This window comes from Zonotrichia leucophrys, chromosome 5 (assembly GCF_028769735.1).
Source record: "Zonotrichia leucophrys gambelii isolate GWCS_2022_RI chromosome 5, RI_Zleu_2.0, whole genome shotgun sequence".
In the NCBI taxonomy this organism is placed as follows: Eukaryota; Metazoa; Chordata; class Aves; order Passeriformes; family Passerellidae; genus Zonotrichia; species Zonotrichia leucophrys.
The window spans coordinates 56,479,271-56,494,853 of NC_088175.1; the positions used below are offsets into that span (position 1 = coordinate 56,479,271).

The 15,583-nt window shown below is 40.1% G+C and overlaps 1 protein-coding gene across 3 annotated transcripts in view; it reads right to left on the reverse strand.

Annotated features, from left to right (window-relative positions):
* Positions 1-15,583, reverse strand: part of NELL1 (neural EGFL like 1) — a 273,003-nt gene that overhangs the window by 214,546 nt on the left and 42,874 nt on the right. For all 3 annotated transcript variants that reach the window (XM_064715789.1, XM_064715788.1, XM_064715790.1), the window contains one exon: positions 1,446-1,542. In XM_064715789.1, the coding sequence (XP_064571859.1) occupies positions 1,446-1,542 (97 nt within the window). The remainder of the gene's footprint in view (positions 1-1,445; positions 1,543-15,583) is intronic.

Sequence of the window (15,583 nt, forward strand, 5' to 3'; positions counted from 1 at the left end):
CGCCAGTGAGGGCTGTCCTGGTTTGGGAATGGCACTGCCCAGCTCAGTGTCCCCTCTCCCAAAGCCCAGGCTGTTCCCTCTCCATCCCCCTCCCTGCTGTGGCAGGATGGAGTTGAGAACTGGAGGCACAAAAGGTGAAGATCACAGGTACAGACAGGCACAATTTACTGGAAAGAGTGGTGAGGTAAGAAAATGAACAGTATCAAGATCAATAGCAAAAGGTACCAAAAAAAAATTATTCACGCAACGAGCTTGCTTTTCCTTGCACACATTTTCATGGCTCCAGCACACATACAAAAATGCTAATTCTTTTTTAATGCTCTTATTTCCCTGCAGATCTCTGTTTACATTAAGGAAAATATATCTACGTTTTTATATGCTAAAACAGTGAAACAAATTGCTCTGAAAAAGAAAGGGAAATCCTGCTGAGCATATAAATATATGGAAAGAGATGTGTACTCTTTACAAACTGGCAAAAACCCAAGTTTTGCAACAAGAAACGTAAAAAAGTAAGATTTCTGGAACTCTCAAGCAGGATAAAAAAAACACAACCAATTATATTTCTGCCCTGAAGAAAGTTAGTAAAATATTCAAGCACACATAAAGCAAAGTAAGGTACTTGTCTGCTTTCATTATGATCAATAAAAATGGTCAGCTCATTAGCATATCATTAGCTACCCTGCTGTTTCCAAAGTGTTAACACGTAGAAATATTAATTTACAAACATATAATATCCCAGAGTTCTGAGGCTCTGACTGCCTGCATAAAATAAGAATTTAAGATGGGGACTCCAATATAACTTCTTCCTTTTCCTATGTAGCTATAAACATATGTTTACCATCTGTGGAATAGTGGGAAGCAGCTGAGGTAAAAAACCAACAGCTGTAGGATAAAATAATACTATCAATTTCACTTCACACTGACAGCTCAGCTGCTGGAGAATGAAATGCACTGTAGGTTCAGAGCAACCCTCAGACTAACATTTAAGCCAAACGTTGGCTTTTAGCTCTGTTTCACAATTAAAATTCCTAGCTCCTGTGCTGAAATAAGTTCAGTGTAATTGTCCTAGCTTGTTGGAAATCTGGGGACATCTCAGAAAACAGGCAAATTGTAAAATTGTCTTAGGAGCTGAGAGCTTCACATGGAAAGCGAGTGGGTGGTAAATCACCTTGGCAACAAATCCATGCCCAGATTGAGGATAGGCAGATTGGCCTCTTGCTGCTCTATGGACTCCTTTCACAACAAACACTCACACTGTGCCTTGTTAGCCATAACTGGAATAGACATCAGGAACTTTCACCTTGTAAACAAGCTGTTTACAAACTGTCCACAGTTCCTACCAAATTTCATGTAGATCATGTTTCATGAACCTAAGCCAACTGATTGGAAGCACCTTGTTGACTATTATTAATTTCCTTCCTCACATGCCATTTCATATCGCTTACCTTAAAGAAACCATGTTTCCTGTTTCTCTGTCCGAGCCATAAATTGCTTTCAGGTGTCAAATTTGTTTCTGGGGGATCAATGACACGTTCATAAATCCTGCAGAGGGAAGACATTGCATTTACTTGAATTTTCTCTCTCCTCTGAAAACTTCCTTGACAAAATCAGGTAACAATAAAAGACGAAAAACAGAACCAAAAATAAAACCCCTAAAAATTTTCATTAAACGCAATATTTATCACTGATTGTGGTGAAGAAAGTATATTACAACTTGAAAGTTAAAAAAAATTAAAATCACAAATATATGAAGACTCCATAAAATTGAAACTCTCCTTGTGCAGTTGTGCAGCACTAGACTAAAGAAATAACAGCACTAGAATCCACCACAGTAGGGCAAAAAGAAATAAAATAGGTCCATCTTAGACTAGGGATGTCTTTAAAAATCTACCCTAGAGAAAAAGTGCAATCACACACGAGATCCAACCAAATCCAACAGCCCCTTGAGGCTTTCAGGCTGGTTAGAATTTTGAAGAGACTTCACAAAAGAACTTTATGCCACTCCACTCCCCTCTTTTCCCCCTCTACATCTGTGCCATTCCTTGCACATGGAACTTTCTCCCCTTGTTATTGGATTTCCTCAGGCTGGGTGCTCACGTGTGGTGCCTCTTCTGCACATCCACCTTGTGTCTGTCACCAGCACAGGTCTGGCACAGAATGGGACATCTTTATGGTATCTAACAATGATAGCAAGTAATACGACCTTTATGTACTGCATAAACGTGCACATGACTGCAGCAATCTGCATACCAAATCTCTAAAATTACCTGATGAAAAAATTGCTGTAACACAATTTAAAAATTAACGAAGTATTTGGAGTTCTAAACAGGTTTTGCTTGGGGTTTTGTTTGTTTATTTTTAGAAAAACTGTAATGAAGTTTCCATAACAACTTTTCCAGGAACACAGACCGCTACAATGACATCATTGCTCCAGAACATGAAAAATTCAAGGCCAGAGTGACTGATCCTGGGTTCTCATGTTGCTATGTCACATCAGAGGGAGCCATGAACTTCCTGCTTCATAACAAAAATAGCATGCTTAATACGAATTATGGAGGAGATGATGAAATCTATTTCTATTACTGGCCAGTTTACAGGGAGTGTGCATTGCTAGGCAATGACAGCACTGTGACAGCCAAGAGAAGAGACTCTGAGTCTGACATAACCCCTAGCTTAAAGAGGTGAAATTATCTGTGGTGAAAAAATTATCTGTGGTCAAATTGTTTTTCTTTCTTTAAAGCTATGGCTTTAAAACAAACCTGAAAAACAGCCACTAAAAAAACCAGAAGTGTCGCTGTAGGACACAAACACCACTGTTCTCAAGGTGAAGAAAAAAAGGAAGTTTAATTTCTGACTCCAACATCTATAGTTTTTCAAGAGTGACAGTGGATGGGAGGGTGACAGTGCTACCTCTCCAATGACACTGGACAGACCACCAGTCCATCAACTTTCTCCTCCTCCATAAAGGGATGCAGAACAATGAGTTATTTACAGAAAGCGTGTGAGAAAGTTCATTACAAGAATGTCAACATCAGGAGGCTCAGAAAAACTTAAAAAACCAGGGTGACACAGAAGTCAATCAACTGAACTTCTCTTCACAATTACACTCCACGTGTTTCTGCCAGAGGCTCGCCAAGTGTAATCAGTGATTTTTCATGTTGCAGGTTGCCATGGGTATTGGGTTTGTATTGACTGCAAGGGTGGCTTCTGTGAGATGCTGCCAGAAACACCCCCGTGGCTGGCACGGCCAGAAACACCCCCATGTCTAGGCCTAGAATAACATCCCAGTATTAAAGAAATTCTAGAAAGATCTACAAAGTTAAGGTAAAGTACAGAGTCCTATATCTCACCCACTTCTGCTTATCAAGAAAAGGAGTAAACCATTTGTCAAGATGAAATAGAAGCAAAATATAACAAAACCAAAGTCTAACACTACTTATTTTTTTTTAAGAAACATTTCAAACCTAAGAACAAAAAATATGAAAATTACAGCAAAAGAATGTGAGCACAGCAGTCAGACTTCTTGTAATAGTCATAATTTCATTGCTAAAATTTATTATAATAATCATCAGCCCTAACTCATCACATTTCATGCACATGACGCATTCAGAGCTCTAGGAAAATTCTATCTCTACTATTTAATTAGGTCTATCTATAAAATTACCACGCTGAGCTGTTTTACCTGCCCAAACAGCAGAACAAGCTGATGTTCTTTTCAAGCAGGTTTTGAGAATTACAGGATTTTTGCATGCACTGTCCCTATCAATAATTTAAAGTATAAGTAGAAGCTTTCTGTCATACCTCATGCAAAATTGAACTACACAAATGCAAAACTGCAGCAAAATACTGAATGAGAAACAAAGAATTGACACAGTCCTTGAGCATGAACTCCTTGAGAGCATGTGCACTCAACTGCTCTATCACATGAGGAATTTATCTTTGCATATATAGCATAGCTTTATTCATGATTTTGGTTAATAATGCCCCCACAGGAGATTTCCTCATCTCCTGAAAAAGCTAATCAATATCCCATAAAAACCTTCATTTCTCCTATTATATAAAATCCCAGTGCTGACCAGGTTCCAAAACACTACTTATGGAAGAATATTTGATTTTTATTCACCTGGCCTAGTTAAAGGTGATAAAAGAACTCCACAATATCTACCTGCAATTGCATATAAAAAAAAATCAAAACCTGACACTGTTATATGACAGTTCGACAATTGCAAGTTAGGAAGACAAACCAGAGACAGGCTAATGTGGCTTATCTTGTCTTTTCTGGAGATTTAACTCTTCCAGCCTGTGTGGACAGGGCTGCAGTCACCTTCTTTCCAGTCCCTTCACAAAGAGCCATCCTTAAGACACAAAAGCTCAAGATTTCCCATATTCCTCTACTGTTCTACTCGAATTCAAATTACATTTCTGAAACAGGCATTTATCTTAAATCAAGGGGTTCATTAGGGTTAGTCTGTACCTTATTCCACGTCTGTCAGCAAGGCTGGATTGTTTTCCTCAGATCTGCCTACAAAGTAACAGGCTCAGAAGTCAAGAGAGGGCATGAGATGCAGATCAGTCCTTGATTATCTTTTTATGCCAAAAGATGTTTTGGTTGACACCATCTGATTTACAAACTATGCCCATTTACTTTATTATTGTATACTGTTAAACATCATCAGAAAAAAAAAGCCTGGCAAGTACACACACAACATATTGCTACTCCTGTAAGCCCCTCTACACTCCTGGGAAATGAAAAGGGGGAAAAAGCACATCAGTTTAAAAAAATTAAAACAAAGAAACCCCAAACAAACAAAATATCCACATTAAGCTTCCACATCACTCACTTTCCCTTACTTGCCTTTCTTTGGGTTTTTACCCGTGTGGCCAATATTCTGTATTTGGCATATGAACAGCTGAATTACACACTTCAGCGTATGAAGTGCTGGCCTAGAGCTCCTTGGAGACCAGTTTCCAGCACATTTGGCTTTGATGCCAACACAGAGAAATGCACAATGCATTCACAAGAGAAGGAAGGCTCAGAAAGATGGCTCAGGGGAGCTGTGGTCACTAAAACTGCTGCACACTGAACAGCCCCTCCAACATGAGAGACCCAGGCCTCCAGGTTAATGGAAGCTCTACTACAAACTCCAGGCTCCCAGATTTATGACTGCTGCAGTCACTTCCCAAGAGAAAGCTTGATTTGCCCCTGCTTTACACCAACATATTTCAAAGAAGTTAAACTATAAAACCAGGGTAATAGAACAATGAACCAATCCTACTGTCTTGAAATGTTCATGCTCAGAATACATTCAGTAACCACTGATGCATTTAGCAAAATACAGTAAGAAATACACCTGTTAATCAATAAATACCCAAATATTCTTGTGGTTTGTGTCTATATCTCTACCCTGCCTGCATGCTTTGATTTATTAAGTATTCTTGCGCAATCATCGGGATCACCTGATCTCTCAAGGACACACTTCTAACAAGTGTCTCTGCCATAGTGTAGACAATATGCAGAAAATAGAGAATCTTTAAAATAATCATTGTATTCCTGAAAGGAGATATATTTAAATATTTGCATCCTAATACACACACACACATCTTGCTCTGCATAGAGGGAGAACTTCTCTAGAAATCAAGCTCTGTTGGACAAGGAGACAGCTCCCTTCCATGTACTCAATATGTAGCAATATGGCTGATTATAAATAAAACAAAGCAAAAAAAAAAAGAATAAATGATATACCTTTCATGCTTACCCCTCCAGATTAATCAATAGAAATTATTTTTAGCATCTTTGTAATGTGTAAATACACAATGGCATAATGGTATATATCCAATATAGAATGGCAGAACAGTCAAATACCCTCATTCTATCCATGAGTAGACTGAAACACAGACAGATTAACCAGGATCACAAAGACAGTGTCTCTGCCCAAGATCTAAGCCTTTAGACTGGGCATGACTGAAGCTGAACTGCCTCTCATACTGGGTCCCACTCCTTCTGGAACAAACATGACATGGAGTTGTCTCTTGCAGTGAAGATGATTTCTTACACACAACTTTTATAAGCAGAAGTTAACACTTTATGTCCACTTCTGTGGAGATGCAGCTCTACATCATACATACAGTATTTGCCATGCCAGATGAATTTTTGAAACTGCTGAAATATTTAGCAGAACATGAAAATAAACTTTGAAAATAAACTACGTGTCTGCTCACATTAGGATACATCAGCCAATATGGACTGATCAGGAGGCAACACTGCCTAAAATTCTGAACCATAAAACAGACTGCAACTCACAGCCACTACAGAGCAGCACACCAAATCATGATATTTTCAAATTCTTCCGTGTCTAAAATGCGAGTGGGTCACTAAAATAGGAACATTCCTTCTTCTGTTTGCAGGCTGGATATGAAAACCCTGAGATCAGCTCAGTTGGTTAGAGCATGATGCTTAACAACACCAAAGTTGAGGCCATTCATTACAGAGCTGGACTCTGGTCCTTGGGGTCCCTACCAACTCAGAATATTCTCTGAAATTTGTGAACACTCACAGCCCTGAACTGCATTAAACAGGCTTTGAGCAGAGATTTAGACTGTGAGGGTATAAAAGCCATGGGGTTCTTTTGTTTGGGATCCCTCCTCAAGAGGGAAGCTCTGAATTTCCATGCGGAGAACAGGTGTTGAATTCATCACACCCAATTTTAAATGTCTCAAAAGTTCATACCTACAGCGGAGCTAGTCCTCTAGACTCGTTTAATGAAGAGACATGAGTGTTTCTAGGGTGTGATTCATCTTACAGTAAATTATTCACTCTCTAAAGGCCCCTCCAACAGCTGCACAGGAGCCCTTCCTGACATCAGGGTGAATCATCAAAACAGATTTTTGCAATTCAAAGCCTGATGCTCAAAAATTACACTCTCCTGCAACCATTCATTACCCTGTATACATCCATCTGGATCTTCAGATCCTTTAAATACACTGAAGGGCATAGAAAAGTTCTGTTCATGGCAGTCTTTGAAAGAAGCACCCTCAACTTGTGTAAAGAAAGGCAGAGAAGGAAGTTCCCTGTGTTTTGCATCAATCTTTTCCCTAATCGAATTTGCAGAGGTGTGGACCACCTTTGACCCTTGCTATCATCTCCAGCTGAGCCTGCAAAAACACAGTACACCTCTGAAATAGCAAATGAGGCCTCCTAACACAGCCCATTTTAAAAAAACAATCAGCTGCTTCAAAAAGTTTCTCCAACATGTTCTCTGAACCCACCTGCACAGAGAAATTGATTGCTTACATCAGTTCCTAGCTTTCAGATACAGCATTGGCATTTGTCTTTATCTCTATACTTCCAAAGAGATTAAGAATTTATTTTAAAAATAAATACTAAGATATCTTTACATATTTCTCTTTCAGCCCATTTTCTATATGCTTCCCAATGAAAATGTGTCAATACCAATGTGATTGGATTTTCTTGATAGTGTTTACAGATAGGACACATTACTTGACATGTATTCAGTTCTGGAGCAACTTCAACTGAATTATTCATTCAGTTTCCAGTGTTTTGTTTCAGAAAAATAAACTTCCCAAGGGAAATTTTGATTTATTTTTTTTTGGTGCTATCTCCTCTGCCATAGTGTAGAAGTTCACAATCATTTAATAGAGGAAAGCAATCTAGATTAAAATCTTGGGGTATGAGGGAAGCCTTTTCTTATTAAATTTTGAATATACAATAGTAAATGCCAACCAACCATTTAATCAAGTTGTTGTTCAGCTTTGTAAGAAAAAAAAATACGTGTCCAGTAATAGCATATGTCAGGTAAAAGACTCAAGAGTGCATGCTCAGTTTACATTCTCTTCAAGGTCTGTCACCCAAATGATTTCATTGATTTTCCTGTATAATCACAGAGACAAAGTTAATGTACTCTATTTTTCACTTTAATTATTCCAAATACAAATCCATCTAAATAAAATTCTGTTTTAAAAGTCTCTTTTTTTCATTCAATAAAAATTCAAAGTAACTAACAAACAGGAGGAAACTACACAAATGCAAGTGGAGATAGTCACAAGAGCACATTTTCACTGTCAGGTTTTGGGGGTTTACTCTCCACACATCAATTGTGTAAGGGTGAATTCACAGAGATATTATCTGCCTGTGCAGGGCTTTTGTTAGAAAATATATTACACTCCTCAGTTTCCTACAAACTTATCCATTCATTTGGTCACAATTTCTTAAGCACTAAGCTAAAACAAATCATTCTTATTGACCCAAAGTAGAGGATTGGACCCATTATATGACAGAACAGTGGCCTCACAAAGGGCAGAAATGCATCTGTCAGAGCTGCCTCTATGGCAACTTTCATCTGGAGAAAATCTACCTGAGGTAGATCCCAACACCTTTACAAACAAGGTCAATATTATGAACTTTACTTACAAATGACAAAACAGATACAAATGGTTCCTGACAAGAACAGTGCAAAGAGTGCCTAAGCCCCAACAGCCTGTCTGCAAGGCTGCAATGTTTGCCCATCTTCATGTAACACAAACAGCCCTTCTGAAAGTGTGAAAAACCCAGAACCAAGGCTGAGTCAGACTCTAAGCAGAAATAGAAATTTGGCTATTTGCTTAGGATTGTCACGAGTTATACAGAAAAAATAAATGCCAGACCATGAGGTCAGCTGTACCTTACGTGTATGGATCCAGAGTAGGGCTTTTTGTGTTTTTGTACACAATCCACAGGTAGCAGGAGCACACAAGAATATTTCTCAAAGGTTTTGGTGAACATGATAACTTTTTGCCACATTCAGCAGAACTTAAAGGTGGTGTCTAGGTCAAAAGAATTCTTCCTCTGAAGTGCTGAGGTGAATATCATCTGCATATACAGATTTTTTTTTACAAAAATCAATGTGCTCAACTTCTATGGATTAATGTGAATTCGGGACTCTAAACATCTCCATACAGAGCTGAGAGCTACATAGATCAAATGACACTTTTCAAACAGATATCTGACTCTCCAAAGGCATTTTAGCATCTCTTTATCACTTGTGAGCAACTATCACTATCTGGCTACCAGAGCAAAAATCACAAAGCAGGAGGGTTTTTATAATGCACACAAATATCCACTACAGTCAAGGAGACAAATACACTTATTAAAAGAGGACAAAACGAAAACTCATAACCTAAAAGACACCCTTTAACCTCAGCAAAATTTGAAGCTCAGGTTCTAAACCAGAATACTGAATAAAGCAAACTGTTAACAAGAAAGCTAAAAGCACAGCACACTCATTTGTTACCATACCAAGCATCATACCAAAAGCCCATCTCACATGAACCAAATGTTCAGAGTACATCCCAGATGCAAAATATCATCAAACCAAGTCTGAGCAATTAAAAGCAGATTCTAGAAATAAGAGGAAGAAATTAATTCAATGGGTTCTTTCAAGATATAAAAAGAAGAAAAGCTCCTCTCCCACAAATTAAACAAGAAACCCTTAGAGCAAGATACATCTGAGATAAAAACTGTATTAGAATATCTATGAAACAAGTAGTAGCCAATTAAGCCTATCTTACAATCAGAAAGCAAAAGAGGAAGAATATGCATCAAAATGTGCACAAATAAGATCTTGCAGCAAAAATGAACCCCAAAATAAAATGCTATCAGAACAAAGAGGTAAAACCATGATTAAATAGCTAATGCCATCTCTATTTTGTCACGAATTAAAACCATGATTAAATGGCTAATGCCATCTCTGCTTTGTCATGAGAATAAAAAAAAAAAACAAACTAAGGTTGCTTTTGGGGTTTGTCCCAAGGTGTTTATTGAGTAAGAACTGGCAGTTCTGAAACTCTGCTTCTATTCCACCTGCCTGCCACAGAGGGATGTGCTGGTCTCTGGCCCAAGACCTGCAGAACCAGGATCTTCACTCTGGCAGTTACAGAACCTGAGGCACGATAAGCTTTGGAGCAGCCCTTCTTCACAAAATATATGCAGCCTTTGTCTTTCCTTTTGTTTTCCCTTTGTCTCAGGCTCCTCTCAACCCCAAAGTTGATTTATCTAGTACAGTAAGATAGGTGCAACTGTGAAAAGAACGAGCCTTTTGATTTCAACTCTTTCTGCACTGGTACAAAAGCTAAATTTAAAATTCAGTCAAGCCACAAGAAACCTTTTTACTAAACAGCTTCCTCCCCCTTCCAAAACCACATCTGCTGAGAAGTTAATTGCTTTACAGGGTATCTTGTCACAGGATCATCTCATCAAGGGGCTCATGTCATCACTGGAGGATTTGTATGTAATCATAAAATAACCTCATCCATATTCCAGAGCCAATTTGCTGCAGTGATGGAAGGCAAGTGCAGGCTGAGGATGGAGCTTTGCCTTTGCTGCCCTGCCCCTGGTGCTGCCCCAGCTCTGTCCTAAGGCTCTCTGCTCTCCCTGGAGCTGCCACTCCTCTGGAACCCCATGGCCTCATTCCCTGCTCCTCAGCTCTTCCTGCAGGTGTTTCCAATAACCCACATCTCCCTTTTCCCGTGGTGTTTTCCAGCTGTCCAGTTCAGTCTTGGTTGTTTGAAAGACAACACTGCAGTCCCTCCACAAATAACTAATTGGCCGTGACTGGGGAGGTGTATGAAACAGACAGTAAACACAGAACAAGCCATTATATTGGTCCTAAAATTAAATTTAGATGGAAACTGCCAGCAGACAGGCAGAAAAGCACTCTGCAGGGACAGCACATTTCTCACAACATCTGACACACTGGGGAGGTGAAAGCATGGTTCTGCTCAAGTCAATGAGAGTTCTCACTGCAGCCTGCACTGGGGTGTTCCCCAGGGTCCTGCATGGCACATCTTTCAGACAAGTTTAAGGTAAGGAGCTGGTGTGACAGAGAAAAATTCAGCTTGGGCCGAAAAACTCCAAGCTGCCTCAGCTCGCACAGTGGCAGTTATTAGTTATTTGCTTTCACTATCGATGTGCTGAAGAGGATGCCATTGAAACTGCAGCCCAATTAAAAGTGCAGCTTCCACTGACTCTTTCATTTCCTGCCTGGTCTCAGATCCAAGGACAAGTTACAGGACTGGCAAATGCATGTTACCTTACTCCTGTGCCAAGGATCAGGGTACCAACTTCCTCCTTACTGCTTCTTCCATGCATCCTTCCATTGGCAGGACAGATCACACAACAAGGATTCTTCATGCCATTAAAATATTTAAAGTGGAAGAGGAAGCCACTTTAATGGAATATTTAAAATATTAAAATCTTATATAAAATATAAAAATATTATATCAAAAATATTTAAAGTGGAGGAGGAAGCTACTGCCCCAGAGCCCCCTTGGTGTTCCCAAGCCCTGCCACCTTCCACCTCTGAGCACCCCACACGGCTCCAGCTCCTCAAGCCAGGGCACAAATGGGACTGATCCTGCACCACTGCCCTTTAGAGAGCTGTCAGTTTTGTGTCACCCAGTCATGAAATAATGAGAACTGTCAGGTTCTGGGGGTATTAAGAAATTCAATCAAGCAGACTCTACCTCCCTGCAGCCAGCTTGAGGATTTTGTAAAGATTGGATTCCTGAAATAATTACCTTGCGGGTAACAGCGCTAAACTGCCAAAGAAAGACACCTCAAGTACTAAAGCACTCCATAAAGCCCTGGGCTGGCTTCTCAGCTCTCAGCAGCCCCAGCCCTGCTTGCTCAATCGCCCTCTCAAGCCCCACCACACTCAGGGGGTTTCAGATCTTTTGGAAAGGCTCTGCACTATTTGCTACATGAAGGCTCAGGTCTCCAGTCTGCTGTTGAATAGTTCAGAGGGGTTCTCACCTGTTCTTTGGCAAAGATCTAAAAGTATTTAACTAGAATTGAGCTATCATTTTCTCAATTCAGCTCCAATATTATCCTATGTGACTTGTAGTCCTAAACTCCAGAATTAAGCTAACCACTTCAAATGGAAGAGTTCATTTATTTCTTAGATCTCAGTTAATCTGGCTGGCTGGAGCAAGATAACTGTTTTACAATTTGAAAGGAAAAAGCTCAAAACATTGGCTTTATCTGGCTGACTCTTAAATTACTATGATCACCCCTCTGTACATATGACCCCCACATCAACAAATAAAAAAGAAATAGAGCCAAGTAACGGGAGACTTCTCCTGAAAAAAATTCATAGAAAAATTTCCAAGTACATTTCAAAGTGTGCAAGCTAAATTTTGAGAGACTGCTCTTGTAACTAACCACACTAATTTAAAGACTTACTGCTTTATACATGTCTACATGTATATTGGACCAATATACACATATTTGAGAATTTGGTAATACAACTAGTCACACACCTTTGGAAAATACAAAACCATCTGAAGCTTGCCAGTCTTGATTTAAGAGAATTTGCTCTGCCATTATCCATCTTCTCACTCTGACACAACCAAAGCATAAAAATATAAGGAATGCAAGATGGCAATGGTGAAGCATAACACAATATTCCTGTCCTGTTCAAGCCACCAACCTGTCTACCAACATTGACAATTCACCAGAAATCACCACAAGTCCCTGTGGCATTCACATTCTCTGAAAAATCCCTTCACCCAGGGTTTTCTCCTGGGAAGCCTCAGAGAAAAATGAAAACAATAATTATCTCATTTGCTTCTCCTGTATTGTGCTCATGTGGAATGTGTTTGGAGATTGTTTACCCACAGGTGATTGTTTCCCTGGATTCTGCTGTGAGTTGATTTCACTCTTTGGCCAATCAGGGCCAAGCTGTGTCGGGGCTCTGGAGAGAGTCACGAGTTTTCATTGTTATCTTTTTAGCCTTTGTAAGTATCCTTTCTCTATTCTTTAGTATAGTTTACTATAGCATTCTTTAACATAATATAATATCATAAAATAATAAATTAGCCTTCTGAGAACACGGAGGCAGATCCATCATTCCTTCTTTCATCGGGGCACCCCTCAAATACAATAAGTCCCCAGTTCTGACTGGGGGAGGGGGCACCAAAACCATTGCTGAATTTATATTGAGCAGTTTATTGGGATTTGCAGGGACCAAACTCTGCCCCGAGCTCCTATGGAAGACCCTTAATCAAACTCCTGGAGAAGATTGTGCTCCTCTCCTGCCACCAGCAGCAGCTGGAGCAGCTCCCACAAGGAGCCCAAAGCAGATCCCATGCTGAGCAGGGCTTGCGAGGGCTCTCTGCTGAAGCTCAGTGCCCAGGTACCTGTGCAGGTGGTTTCTGCCTCCTGGGGGTGGCCAAAGGGTCTAAAACAGGTAGGAACAGATAACAGATGTGGATTGGGATTGTTACCTTTTTTTCCTCCAGTACTTTTTCAGCACTTTCATAAATACTCCTGCGTTCTCACACATCTCTCAATGCAGAATACAAAGGAGTTCAAATTATTTTTGGGGGATTAAAAATAAATTTTCATCGTAATTGAGGGCTGGATTAAAAAAGATGATTCAGTCTTTGGTCACACCCATGCCACCATTCTGCTGATGCACTAGCTATTCAGTGAAAAGCCCCAGCTATTTAAAAGCTCCTTTAAAAAGAAAATAATGCTGACTGAATCCTCAACATTTCCTTGCAGCTAACTGCAGTACTGTGATGATAGAGACTGATGGCAGCTGATGTGGTGTGCCAGCTGCAGATCTCCCTCATGCTAAGCATTTCACAGCCTTTCTGCCAAACAACAGAAAAACCTCGTGGGTGACAATGAACCAGCCCACAACACCACAGCTCTGAGGTTGGGGGCACCCACGATGCACAATTACACCACTCTGCCCAAGTTACCATTTCTCTGACAGCTTTTGCTACAGCTTGGAGAGCAGAGAAGCAATCTGGGTCACAAACTCATATTCAAATAGTGAGACTAAATTACCTAGCTGCACAGCACTGTCACCACACCATTTTCTCTCTCAAGAGAAAGTGTTTTACAGTAACTAAAGCAGCAAATCCCTCTTTTAAATACATCCCTTAACCTTCTTTAAATTTATTACACCTTAATTAAAGTCATAGAACTTTGTTTAGATCAGTTGAAAACCTCAGGTTGGCAGCCAGAATATCTAATTTATAAGAACTCGGACGTCTTGGATTCCCATCTTTGGAGGATGTTACTTTAATTTATTTATTTTTCCAATTAAAAAGTTCTCACTGCTCATGCATTTTTTATTCCCTAATGCGCTGTTCTAACATAAAAGAAGCAGACAACATGTTTTTTCAGTTGGAGACTACTTCCAAGCCTGCTCCAGTTTTATAATCTATTCTCTTATGCTCTTACCAACCCCCTCCATCAAACAGCTAAGATATCCATCAAAACCAAAGGCACTCCAGCACAGATTTTCACTGGAAGAACACTAATTTTTTCATCAAAACACCTTTCTCTCCCTTGTATGCCCACAGAGTTCAAGTAAAGGAAGATGGATATTGTTTGAATAGGTGAGTACCTCTGTAGCAATATGGCTGATGATAAATAAAACAAAAAACAAGAATAAATAAAATACTTTTCAGGCTTACCCCTCCAGAATAATCAGCTACACTGAGAACAACTTAGAATTTCTATTTTCCAAATAGATTTTCAAGAAATAAATTTTGATAACAGTACCTGCCACCTCCTAAATTGTAGGTTCCATGCTATTCCCTCACTCTTCTCAACACCATTAAATGCAACATATGTCTGTGCTGTTACTGCCACAGGGGACAAACATCTCAGTGGACAGTCAGGTGCCATGGAAAACTATACAGACTCTACAGCTAAAATTCCCAGAGAAAACAAACATCAGATATTGCAGGATTTGACAGCCTCTTGAGGTTGCAAATCTCCTGACAGCACAGGTATGAACAGAGGTCCAAGCTGAGAAAAAGCATGGCAGAGTTAATTTGATCATACTCACATTAATAGAAATATCTATTAGTACTACTGGTTATTTAAGGACAATGATGCAGTTGCTCTAGCTGAATCAAACATTCACCAGAAAATCCTTGACAACCCCTTTTTGCCTAGAGCAGGGAGGCACAGATCCTACCAAAGGCAGCAAAGTTAATTTCCATGTCACTTTGAGCACAGGTTTTACTTGTGCATCAGTAGGACATTCATAATTAATGCAGTCTTTTCATTTCTCTAAGCCTTCAGAACCTTACTAGACTGTGAAATGCATGTTAGCAAGGGCACCCACGGCTTCTCATGTCAGGTTTCTGAGACATCCCTGGCTAGCACAGAAGCTCTTCAAGTCAGTCAGGAGGGTCCAGTGATGCTCAGCAGGTTTCTAGCCTGGACTCCAAGGTATCTTTCTTTCTGTCCCATGGAAATGGGCTGAGAAATCTGGGGCTGCTCAGCCTTGGGAAAGCTCCTCGCTCAGATGACCTTCCAGTTCCTAAGGGGGCCACAAGAGAACTGGAGAGGGACTTTGGACAAGGAAACAAAGTGGCAGGACAAGGGAAAATGGCTTCAGATCAAAGTGGGGTGGTTTAGATTAGATAAATAAGAAAAAATTCTTCACTGTGAGAAGCTGTGGCTGCCCCATCCCTGAAGTGTTCAAGGCCAGCCTGGATGGGGCTTGGAGCCACCTGGGACAGTGGAAGGTGTCCCTGCCCATGGCAGGGGGTTGGAACAAGG